This window comes from Simochromis diagramma, unplaced genomic scaffold (genome assembly GCF_900408965.1).
Source record: "Simochromis diagramma unplaced genomic scaffold, fSimDia1.1 OVJJ01000421.1, whole genome shotgun sequence".
Classification (NCBI taxonomy): Eukaryota; Metazoa; Chordata; class Actinopteri; order Cichliformes; family Cichlidae; genus Simochromis; species Simochromis diagramma.
Genome location: NW_024387250.1, coordinates 8,048,842 through 8,062,160, shown reverse-complemented (window position 1 = coordinate 8,062,160; position 13,319 = coordinate 8,048,842). Strand labels below are relative to the sequence as shown.

Sequence of the window (13,319 nt, the reverse complement as noted above, 5' to 3'; positions counted from 1 at the left end):
CTTCATAGTGTAAAACTCATAATCAATGATCTTTACTCTTGCATGACTATGTGCCAGTTCCATAGTCTAGAAACCTAATTAAATTAATGCTTACTCGTTTGTACAGTTTTTCTTTCAACCAAGAACTGAATAACAACATGCTGTTTGGGAACAGCTAGACATATATTATACTGTATTGTTCACAATTTCTTCAACCGGCTAGTCCAAATCTATAATCTCAAATTTGGGACTTGCAAATACAATTATGTTTGTGGACATGGAAATTAGTTTGGCTCATTATTCTTCCTAAATTGCATTACTGTGGGGGCTTATTATTATGGGTTGTGTACTGCTTCCTCGCAGGCAAAGGTTTACACAGTTTACCACATCATTTTAAAACACGGATAAAATACTTTGTTAAAAAATGTTACCAAACAGTTGATATCTTATGAGAAATGAAGTTTGCAAAATCATGCAGTGAGTGGTGCTTCAGTTTGTGGTGCTCGTGATGTTCCACCTTTTATCTTTTTAACATTTAGCTCTACTAGATGTAGATGTCAGCTAAAAGTACAGAAAAATATCTCAAACCTGTTCCAACATATTTCCAAATTAAAGTGCATAAATTGGATTTATCAGCTAATGTGTACAGACAGATATAAGGAATATTCACAAAAGAGCCAAGGAAGGAAGTCCCAATTTTGGGTATTCGATTAAACCAGAAATTTGTATCTGGAAACCTATCACTAATCTGTGTAGATAATCTGCCATTTTTATCAGACGGACTGCTTTCCGGGTAGAAGAAAGCCAAATTCCTGTTTGCATTAACCAGACCGCAAACGTATTAATAAATTGTGGTATAAGAAAACCTATCATTAGTGCATGAACAATAATACCTGGTGGCACAAAAACAGGGAACACATCGTTCCACTCAGGTTGCAAGCCAATAGACAGTCTCTACACGTTTGCTATCAGCCACATTTTAGGAAGAAACGAAGAGGCCAGTAATCAAAATATTTCACAAAGAAAAAGGAATACTATAAATCTGTACCACCTACCCAGGTTGTGGCTCTCATGCTTATCTTAATGCCACCTCTACTAGGCCTGGCAGTGTGTTTATTGTAGACGTACCTGTGAGATCCACTGTTGCCATCAAGGAGAGCAGCTATCGACACTGCAGGCCACAGACACTGTATTAGACTCTAAGGCTGTACAAGCCAAAGCAACGTTTTCAGAGACTAAAGAGACCTGAAAATGTGAGACACTGTGCTTCATATAAATAAATAAATAAATAAATAAATAAATAAATGTGTGTTCATTTTTTTTTCTAATTTTGCCATGTAAACTATCCAAACAGTTTTCTGTAATCAATACTTTGCATTGCAAACATTTATAAACATTAATAAAACTATTGCATCTAATACAGATAGCATATTACGTTATCCTTTAATTAAAAACAACAACAACAACAACAAAACAGACAAGCTTTTTCATTGAGTTAGCCATGCATGCTTTTTACAAACTGAAACTATAATTTTCTTTATCCATTCGTATCAGATTTGCACTTACAAATATCCCATTATAAATCTTAGGCTGTAGCCAAATACCTACATTACGCACAGCATTTAGCTAGCTACTTAGTTAGCATAAAAGTTCAGCTGCGTCTAACCACCACTCTAACTGTTTTTTGTTTGTTATTTTGTATATATATATATTAAAAATTCCCAAACATACTTCAACACAATGCCTTACCTTTTCTGGAATCTAAGAGATACTTAGTGTACAGTCTAGATTTTTCCAAGCTTGAGAAATGAGAATGAAACTCATCTCAATATCCTCAGGAGTTACTCTGAGGACCAGTAGACTAGCTCATTTGATTCCACGTCACATGGTATTAACAAATTACTGCAGTGGTAATAACTTACTACAAATGTGTTGTTATGCAGCAGTCAAAGTAAAGCAATGATTTTCTTTTTAGACAGATTAAAGCAGCTCTTCATAACTGGACGAGGCATGGACCACTCCAACATCCTGTTGAAGAGATTCATTATTTTTCATATAAATGTTACATTTGTGAAAAAAGCATCTGGAAAAACATTTCAGCTAATTGGAATTAAATTTTGCTTTATTCTTGCTTTATCTTTAAAATATTTTTAGTAAATGACATTAATATTTAACTGGATTTAACTTGGACCTAATTTTCAAATATTAAGTGAGATCCTTGGCAATTATTTTTATTGTCTGATATTGCCTTCATTCTGTCTGCATGTTGTCATGTTTTTATTTCACAATTAGATACTGTAATTTACACTAAATTACTTACTTAGACTAAACAATTAGGTGCACCCGCTCAATGGCTCTTTATCTAGGTAGCAAATCAAGCAACTCTTAAACTTAAACCAAGCATCAGGATGGGGAAGAAGGGTGATTTAAGTGACACTGAACAGAGAATGTTGCAAGACGGCTGAGCTGAGTGTTTCAGAAACAGGCTGATCTCCTGGGATTTTCCAACACAACCATCTCTAAGGGTCACAGAGAATTGTCTGAAAGAGAAAATTCCCAGTGAGCTTTAGTTTTCTGAGTGAAAATGCCTTGTCAGTGACACCAAAGAATATCTGCGTATTGTTTGTGACAATGTCCATCACTTTATGACCACAGTGCATTCATTTTCTAATGACTGCTTCCAACAGGATAATGCATCATGTCACAATGCTCATATCATCTTAGACTGGTTTCCTGAACATGACAATTTGTTTACACTGCTCAAATGGCCTCCACTGTCACCAGATCTCCAAAAGAGTAGCTTTAGGATGTGGCGGAAATTATGTGGGAAATTTGTAGCATGGATGTCCAGTTAGCAAATTTGTAGCAACTGCCCAATGCTCTAATTTCAAAATTAACTCAAATATTCTGAGGAATCTTTACAACACCTTGCTGAATCTGTGCCACAATGATTTAAGGCAAAAAGGGGGTCCAGTCAAGTACTGGTAAGGTGTAAGTAATAAAGTGGCCAGTTTGCTTCGTCGTCTTAGAGCCTTTTAAAAAGAGATGAGGTAGAGACTGAGACTTTGCTGGAGTTGTGAGCCTATAAAGCCACACATCTATCCACCTTGTTATGCCAGTGTGTTGGTGTATGGTAACTGGAAGCATATTCAGAGATTAATTGTTGGGTGTCTGAGTGATGAGGACAGAAATTATTGCAAGCTTGATCGGGAGTTGGTGTTTGCATAGTTCACTTATATGTTTGTGGGTGTGTTTGATGACATCATCTGGGAGCATATGATGGTGCTGGCGGAAGACAAGGATTGAATACAATCAATACTACAGACAGGACAAGATTCCTCAGGAAGAATTATGATGTCCGGAGAAGGAAATTTGCAAGAGCTACACTCGGTATCAATGAAGGTGTGCTGCAGACGGTGATGGCACTTTCCCAGCGGGCAGAGCAGCTTGACTTGACAAAAAGAATCAAACTTGTTTTCAGACTCAGACTTTTATTAAATTATTTCTCATTTATGAGGTCACAAATTTGTCAGAATAATAGGGCCTAAACAGCTCACTCTTTCACCTTTTCCATCAATTTGCCCTTCTTATCCTCTCTCACACACACGTACTCATACCCAAAGAGTTCCTTCAGAGTGTACTTTCAAGCACATGTTGTTCATAAAATAAAATAAGTTGCTCTTTATTATCCAAGAAAGACAAAGAGTTGACCCAAAAATGTGACTCATTTACAAACTGCTGTATAACTACAGTTCTACTCATCATATTGTGTTGGCAGTAAGTGTTCACCTATACTCTGCTTTTAGCATTTATGCAGAGATAAATGCTAACATAGGGGCCACTTCTTGAGCCTGGTTCTATTGAAGGTTTCGTCCTGTTAAAGAGCACTTCCCACTGTCGCCAAATCATTTGCTCATAGGGGGTCACATGATTGTTGGGGTTTTCTCTGTTTTCTTTGTGTTATTGTAAAATATAAATGACCTTGAGATAACTGTTGTTGTTTTTTGGCGCAGTATAAATAAAACTGAATTGAATTGAATAGATAAATGCTAAAAGCAGGACTGCTTTCATATTTCTCATTCAAGTAGCACTTGCATAAGGTATCTTTTGTGTAACTACAATCTAACCATTAGGTACTGTGAAATAAACTCGCGTTAACTGAATTTGCTGATGGGTTTGATGAATAATTAAGCAGGGATTTTCTGCTGCAGCTCAATACAAACAGGAGGTAAATATGATTAAAGTAAAGCATGCATTAGTAAAGACTGTGCTGGCTGACCCAAAGAATGAACTTTGATTTGTTGCCATATTTGAAATATTTATTCAACTTCACATTATCCATGCACTTTGGCTGTCTTTATTCCTCGTTGAGGTCCTCTTTTCCCTGGGGTTTTCTTCTGGAGATCAAAAATAGTCTCTAATTGCACCAGTCTTGGAAAACAGAAAACACTGGGCTGCAAAGCTATTGCAGAAACGTCCATATTTTTGATTTTCCTCCTACTATGTTGGGTTATCATTTTATAATTTCTCGCAAAGAAAAATGCAGCCATCTTCTGCATAATTAGACAGCTAGAAATATTATGCTTAAAAATATTAAACACATTCAGAAAACTAGGGACTGAAATATTTATTTTGGATGCAATGTGAGCACAGTGAGATCATGAGGCAAATTAAACAGGAGGCTCCTGCTGCTTACATCCCAGAGAATCTAATTTGATTGTCTTGCATCCTTATCAATTCAGGGGGGAGGAAGTATTATATGCCCCAGTGTGCATGATGCATTGTGCTCAAACCATAATGAATGACCCAACATTCAATTAAAAACACTCTATTCATCACCAGCTATGATTTAAACTTGTTAGTGTGACCTTGATGTTTCTCTGACTCTGTGCAATCCTGCCTTGGCAGTCCTTGTTTATCCAAGATGCACACTTTTCTCAGTGCTCTTTAATTGTCTCTAAGTTAGACCCCTTTGAGATACATGGCCAGCAGCTTTAAAGAGCACTTATTGAGTTGTAAGTGGGGAGAAATTAGAATAAAATGATGGAAGCTGAGCAGAGAGCTGCGTGAAAGTTGTAAGAACTTTCGCCAGAAGCAGCTTATAAAGGATGTCAGATGCATAAATCGTGGTGCTCTGTGGCCTGTAGAGAGGGAAATAAATCATTCTCTCTGCAGACCGTGCAAGTGGTCTTCTGTGTGCATACACTGAGATTAGCTAATGTAAGTGCTTATTTATCTAACCAACCGTCAGTCCCACAGCACGTTGAAAAAACATCCAGCTATATTTGACGCAGTCAACATTTGTCTGTATTTTTGTGATTTACATATAACTCTTGTTATACTTCACGACTTCTACTTTTGCATTAATCTTTTGGCCTAGTAATGTTATGGGCCTCTTGGCATTTAATTTCTCTGTTGCTTGGTGAGTGTGTTAAAAATGTAATTTATGCATCCTGCTGCTCAAGCATAGCAGCAGACTCCAGGAGAATTGTTATTTTAATTAAAGGATGAATTCAGACGGCAATCACTGCAGTTTCATCGTTCAAACCATACTGATGTGCAGCAGTAGAAATATTTGTTTTGAATACTTTATAGTACTAAATAGTTTTTTATGTTTATTTGTAATACTAATACAAGCAGATACCTGTCAAAATGTTTCAAAAGATAATCTATTCTTATTAGGGCTGTTATAGCAGACCCTTTAGAAATTGTGATTTATATCGAATAAACCCTCATTACCACAAAGCTTCCATTACAGTGTTTTGTTTTTTTTTATTCCCTTTGACAAATTGTTCGTGGGAACATTCGACAGTCAGGTCGATAGTTTGCCATTCCTAATGGATGCTGTATTTTAAGACTCTGAGACATGGCTGAACCCACACATGTGTACCACAGGAATCTCAAAACACCAGAGTCCCAAAGAACAAGCCATGGGAATCACTCTGTTGTATGAGAGGTGGCTGGGGGTGGAAATGTTTGCTAAGTTAAAACAATTATGGATGGCTTATTTACTTTATGTCAGGTTCACAGGCTGATAGTGGCTTGGAATTAGAACTATAAATAAAGGTTTTACTGTTCTGAAAAGTGTGGTTAAATAGCGACAAGACAATGAATGGTGATAACACACGAGGTAGGATAACAACGCATTGATAAGCATGTGTGGATATTAACTTCACAGTGTTTGCAGGAGCCAATCATATTTCTATTGCTCCATGACTTCTGTTTGACTCAGGGGAAGGATTTAATGATATCCTGATATGAAGGACTATAATTCACAATGAACTGAATTAGATATTGCTTTGCCACCCGTACCTCCAAGGCATCATTTTCTCTTCATATAATTGTCTTATTCATGCATTTGTTGTTTGAGAATAGTTGGTGCTGTGGGGATAGCGTCCTTTGGGTGCAACTTGTTATTATGACTTGCTGCTATTGATTGTACTATACAAAGTATGCATTTTTTTATTGGCAATATTGTAGCATTTACAGTTATCTACATTTCTTAAATGTATTTATGTTTTTAATTCAATTGGCATAGACAGAGAAGCTTATGTGCATCGATGTGGCATTCCTTCAGCCTGCTGTGAGCGCATCACTAAGGTTCAAACATAATACTTATATGCTTATTTAGACTCCTTTGACATTCTTGTGGATTTACAGTAATGTATAATTATCACTAGTAATCATTTTCTTCAGCTACTCCATGAACAGTCACGTTGATGAAGCCGTGGCATGTTTATTGTGGTAACGTCTAAGCCAAATGTCTGCCTTTGTATTACCAACATGGACAATTTTGCATATGTTGAGCAGACTCTGTTGCAATATGCTTCTGCTGTCTTCTACAAGCTATTAACTTTGAAGCTAAAAACAAACACAGGATATCAGTTTAAATACTGTATACCAGCATACACATGTAGAAAATGTGCATCATCAACATTGATACAACTTCACAATATCAAAGCTTTAACTCACAGGTTGTCCAAATATAATACGAGCTGTGTAGCAAATGCACATCATGGATTTAAGTATGATTTAATATCGCAAAAACTAACACTTAGTATCAATAAAACATTAATATATAACAGAAAAAATGCCCTTTTCTTTTTCAAATATTCAATATTGTCTAATATTTTCAAAGGTTACAATTACAGATAAATGTATGACCAAACGCCCTTTAGTGTTTGAAATGAATGCATAAAAGTATTTATTACACTCTTCTGTCCCTTTTACAAAGGATCTTTTTAAAGGATTTCCTGAAGTCATTATTGAATACAGTGTATATGACGGGGTTTAGTGAGCTATTGCAGTAACCTAACCAGAAGAACATTTTGAACAGGGTCTCTGGCACACAGCACTTGTCACACACAGCGGTGAGCGTGTATGTGAAAAAAAAGGGGAACCAGCAGAGAACAAACACTCCCATGACTACAGCCAGAACAAATGTAAAGCGCCTCTCTCTGTACTGCCTTCCTTTCCACCTTCTCCCTCTCTCGCGGGACTCCGGCTGTGGTTTTGAAGCGCTTTCTCCGGGATTCACCTGAGTCACTTTTGCTGTTTTCATAGCCTTCTTCTTTGTAAGTGAACATAGGATTGTTTCATTTCCATCAGAAGAGGAGGGTTCTTCCTCCACATCAAGCTCATTAGCCTCTTTACCGTCTTCTCCTCTCACCTCCCTCTGTTCTCTGTCTTTTCTCTCCAGCGTGTCCAAACCGAACTTTGGGTCTTCTGAGTTGCCATTGTGTCTTTGCCTTTCTCCAGGTGGGGCTCTTGTTCTTTTCTTGGCAATCTGGTAGATTCTAACATACACCGTAATCATAATGACACAGGGTACAAAGAAGGAGGCACAACTGGAGAATATGATGTACCATTTCTCACCATTAATGTCACATTCAAGACTGTCTGTTTTGTCCTTTTTCGCTGTGATAAGCGGAGGAAATGAAATGAGAGCTGCCAGTATCCAAACTAAGCAGACTTTGCCTTTAATCCTGAGTGGTGTCCTTCTCAGGTTATACTCAATGGCTTGTGTGACAGACCAGTATCTGTCCAGGCTTATTGCACACAGATGAACAATGGATGATGTGCAGAAAAGAACATCCAAAGCCAGGTAGATTCCACACCATACCTTCCCAAAGAACCAATAACCCATCAGTTCATTCGCTAAAGAGAATGGCATCACTAAAGTGGCAACCAGGATGTCTGCACATGCTAGAGAGACTAAAAATAAGTTCTGAGGTGCTCTCAGGACACGGCTTGTCATCACAGCAATTACTACCATGACATTACCAAACAGTGTTAGCAGGATAAGGATACCCACCAGGATTGTTAGAGGCACAGAGGTCTGCACAGTATAAGGGTTCCTCCCAGGCAAAGTCACATTTCCACTGTTGAAGATAAAACAACCCATCAGAGTGAGCTGGGGTGTCGATGGTATGGTCTGAACGGGGCTCTGTCAGGAGGCTTGGAAGCTGTGCTTCAGCAGTCTATTAATTGCATCCATTCAAGAACACGGCACAGAGTTGAGGCTTTTCATTTTGTTCACTGGAAGAGTTTCCTTCAAAGATATCTATTCTTCTTTTCTCTTTGTCAATTATAAAATAGAGACCAAAAAAGCAAGGATTGGGTTTTTCTTTAAATATAAACTAAAAAGACAAACAAGCAGTAAAAGAAATAAAGGGAACCTATTTATTCCCTGTTTTTCACATAAGATAGTTTTAAGAGTACTAAAAAAAATCTGTATCCACTAACCTTCAAGAATAAAAGCTTCTGCTAAATCCTCTGAAAGGTTTTGTAAAACAGACTTATATTGCAGGCAGATCTTTTCATCTAGTGCAGCTGAAGAGGAGCACATCTTTTATATAGGCTTATCTGACGCTGGGGATCTGTGATGCTGGAATGGGCGGGGCTCATCTCACACTGGACATTTAACAAGAGATTGGGGGTTGTTCTAAGACCATGAAACCACTGGCTGATCATGACAATAATAATATTGTTGATTTATAGAAACAATATATATAGTCTATTAAATTAAATTAGAATGGATTAAAAGTACACATTGGGTTTTTCATTTCTGTTCCATGAACAGATGGTGAGATGTTTTAAAGGAAAAATATCTGGATTGTTAGAGACAATTAAAGCTGCTTATAGAATCTTTTTTTTTTTTCAAATCTATAATGACAAGATATCAAAATCAGAGTGAATGAGCTGAGGAAAAAAGCTTAAGTGCTTAACCTTTTGTAACTTAATTCTAATAGCACTACATTTTCAAGCCCAGTCTAATAAATTATTAAACCTATGTGTACCAGGTAGGATACACTGATGTGATGATTATGTTCAGGTTTTACCCATTACCTGTATGCACTACTTTACTAAGTCACAAGCATGCTCACCAAGCTGCATTACTTGTTTCACTTTTAGTTCGCTATGTTTTTCGAAAACAAAAGTGCACACAAACCCAAGGTAATTCATGGCATTAGATTGGATTAAACAGCTTCAATAGTTAAATGTCAAAAAGGAGGTTTGTCAGCTAAATTCTTTATCCTGTGATATGGCGTGGTGCAAAAGTCTTGAGCCATCACTCACTTCCTGATGTTTTGCTTGGGAAATAGATGCAGACATTTAATGAAACATGTAGCTATAAATAAAAATAAAACATTAAAGGAAAAACAGATAAATTAAAGAGCATGAAAATCAATATTTGGTATGACCACTTTTGCTCTTCAACACAAAATAAACTTTCTTCCAATTTTCTTCTTTAAGCAGTCTTCAAGATTAGCTCTTCAGGCTTTCAGGAAGACATTTAAAATGTGTTTGAATGTTGAGGGGTGTTGTGGAAGTTTTCCGTTTAAATAAAGCCTGCAGACAAGCGGTGAGTGGTAGCTAACATTCTTTAATCAACACAAAGAATAGAAAACCAAGCTTGGTGGAGAGCCTGCATCATCGCAGGGCAGACGGTCAGCAGCCTAGCATGGCTCGCTCCCTCTTCAGGAACAAAAGGCAGTACACAGCTGTTTCACACCTTAAGGTTCACACTCCCTTGCTACCTCCCACAGTCCTCGAGGGGACAAAAGACTCTTCCCGTGGAGTTGTCTGCTTCCCCCAACTTCCTTACCAGACCCCCACCCTCTGTCTAACTGCACGAGTGTGAGACATGCTAAAATTCAGTGGCACCAAGGCATTATACAATAAAAATAATGTGATTAATACATAAATAAAAGAAATTCGTATACAATCCCACCCTTTGATTCTTAAATCAAACCTTAAGAATCCCACTAATAACAGAATTGCTTTCCTGACATTCTGTATATCACATCAACATTATTGTACACTTAAAGGAGTTTCACACTGTGTATTCTCACTTCACTGTTTTCTCACCACCCTTTGGTCATCTTTAATCATCCTCACAATCTAAGCTCTCACATGCAAACGGAAACAACAATGATACAGAGGAAAGGCCCTCTCCAGAATATCAAAGTATGCATGGCAGAGTGAATCAGAATCAGAATCAGAATCAGAATCAGAAAGGGGTTTATTGCCAAATGTTGAGCAGGTTTACAACATTAGGAAATTGCTGCGGTGCTTCAGTGCAAACATAGTGTCATAAATAGCACTTAAATAGACATGAAAAAAATAAAAGTAGGAATAAGAATTAAAAGTGCTACGTAGAAAGATATGTGCATGAGATATACATGAGATATATACATGAGAATAAGAATTAAGAGTGCTGCGTAGAAAGATATATACATGAGTGCAGGTGGTGATCAGTGCCAAACATGGAATGATGCAGTGACACAGCGTAGGGTCATGTGTTAGTGGCGGGGACAGTCATATGGTTATTGTTCATGTGTCCAACAGCAGAGGGGAAGAAACTGTTCTTATGGCGAGAGGTTCTGGTGCGAATGGACCGGAGCCTCCTGCCTGAGGGGAGCAGGTCAAACAGACTGTGTCCAGGGTGAGAAGGGTCAGCTGAGATCCGAGCTGCACGCCGCAATGTCCTGGAGGTGTACAGGTCCTGCAAAGATGGGAGTCTTTGCAGGTCCTGCAAAGATGGGAGTGAAACAGCATTTTGTTGTCAGTCATTCCCCAGTCACGGTCATGGCTCCTGGTGTCTGTGCCATTTACAGAGTCCTAATTCCAACCCTGAGCTTCCTCTGCGCATCTGTATGCACACTTTCTCACAGTGACCTCTGCATTGCAAGCAATACAAGGTCATGAATAACACACTGCTGATAAATTCACAAAGACACGGAAAGTGGCATTTAAAAGGTTAAGTCGGCATGGCCCAGAGTTCCTAGGATTTACCAAGGATGTTGCTGTCACAGTTCTGCTCCTGTAAAAAAGAAACATACATACATACATACATCCACCCTATTGTCACTGTCTGGGTGGAGGTGCAATCTTGCACATTGGTGTCAAGTCAGTCAAGCTTTTGTCAGTCCAGTCAGTTCCCCTTTTTTTCTTTTAATTGCTGATAGCAGAACCTCTCATGTCACATTAAGTTTCTAGTGCCAGCAATATGATGCCATTTCAAAAAAAAGAAAAAGAAGAATTTAGACTAGATTACCTCGCTGAACCTTTTGTGTCCCAAATAAGTGGCTTTTTCCAGAGCCCATTTAATGTCGAGAAGCTCACTTGCAATCGTTTCCCGATGAAGTGTTGTGTAGCGCTTTCAATTCCGATCGTGCAGGCCTGCTCTCCTCTTTGCAGTGCTCCAGACACTTTTCAATTCTCCACGCAAGGCAGTCGTTTTTTCTTCCCAGTTTCCTAAACCCAAATTTCAGTTTCCCACACTAAAACAGCCTTCCTCCATGCATCCTCCTGCCCCGCTATGGACTCCTCTCCCCACTCCTTGTCAGACCAGTGGCAGTCAGTTCTCTTCCAGCTTTGTCCTGTGTTTTCCACTGTCTTGCCATTTTGCTCCAAAAGTGTCAAATGTCACACTCAGAAAGTCTTCTCAAAGGTCCCTTCACGCACAGTGAAGTTGCAGCTAGTTGGAAACGCATATCTCCATCCATCCATCCATGATGGTTTTTTCCTCCATGCTGATGCTGTTTTGCACAACTGCTGCTGGTAGACCTCTCACTGCTCAGGATACTGCTGTCTCTTGGCCTGCTGTGAGCTCTTTATATCCATGTCGTTGTTCTGGAACTGCACTTCTTGTCTTCAGGGAGAGATTCTTGGAGCTTGTTTTCTCAGGGTGACAAACGCATGGAAGTTAAGCTGTTAAACAATTCAGCCAAAACTCAGCCTGAGTGTTTCTAACAGTGTTAACCTATAATTTTCTTCCAACTGCTGCACATGGAAAATTGATCCAGGTCTGCTCTTCACCTGCAAGTGACACACTAAGAGACATTTTGATCATTCTTATCACTGCTTAAAACAACACATCTCCTCTCTCTGGTTTTGAACTCTCCTTTCTTAAAAACCCAGAATGGAAAGGGTCTAATGTACAGTCACAATTTTTGATACTGACCAGATAAATTTGAGTTTAAATTAAATTTAGACTAAAATGATAATATAATAATTATAATATATTTTCCACAACATTTTTAGGAGATTGTGCTTTGTGTCTTTTTTTAGCAATTCAATTAGAATAAAAATTAGAATAAAACAACCCTCGGAGTATGTGGCAAATCACAGACTTTAGAGGGAAAACCAGCATACCGCAGACCACGGCCTCTCTGTGTGAGGATCTAAACGTACTCTACGCTAGATTCGACACAGCGAACACCATGAGACCGGACAGTGGGCACACCGCAGATGACGTCAGTGCGCACACTGTGTCTGAGGAGGATGTGCGGAAGTGCTTCAGGAAGGTGAACGTACGCAAAGCTACTGGTCCGGACGGGATTCCCGGCCGCGTCCTCAAGTCATGCGCGGCTCAGCTGGCTGGAGTGTTTACACACATCTTCAACCTTTCCCTCTCTCTGTCTGTAGTCCCAGCCTGCTTCAAAATGGCCACCATCGTCCTTGTACCCAAATCATCCACCATCTCCTCATTGAACAACTGGCGACCTGTAGCCCTGACCCCCATCGTGAGCAAATGCTTCGAGAAGCTGATCAGGGACTTCGTTTGCTCTGCACTACCTGACTCACTGGACCCTCTACAATTTGCATACCTCCACAACAGGTCCACTGATGATGCCATAGCACTGACACTACATACTGCCCTCTCGCCCTGGAGAAGAGAGACACGTATGTGAGAATGCTGTTTGTAGATTACAGCTCAGCATTCAATACCATCGTTCCCTCGAAGCTGGACAGGAAACTGCAGGATCTAGGACTGAGCAGCTCCCTCTGAAGCTGGATCCTTAGCTTCCTGTCTGACAGATGCCAAGTGGTCA

The 13,319-nt window shown here is 39.0% G+C and overlaps 1 protein-coding gene across 1 annotated transcript; it reads right to left on the bottom strand.

Moving 5' to 3' along the window:
* Nucleotides 1-5,754: 5,754 nt before the first annotated feature.
* LOC120714853 (alpha-2A adrenergic receptor-like) lies at nt 5,755-8,781 on the bottom strand. The gene has a single exon (XM_040001392.1). The coding sequence runs from the start codon at nt 8,381-8,383 to the stop codon at nt 7,187-7,189; it is 1,197 nt and encodes a 398-aa protein (XP_039857326.1). The 5' UTR covers nt 8,384-8,781; the 3' UTR covers nt 5,755-7,186.
* Nucleotides 8,782-13,319: the final 4,538 nt, after the last annotated feature.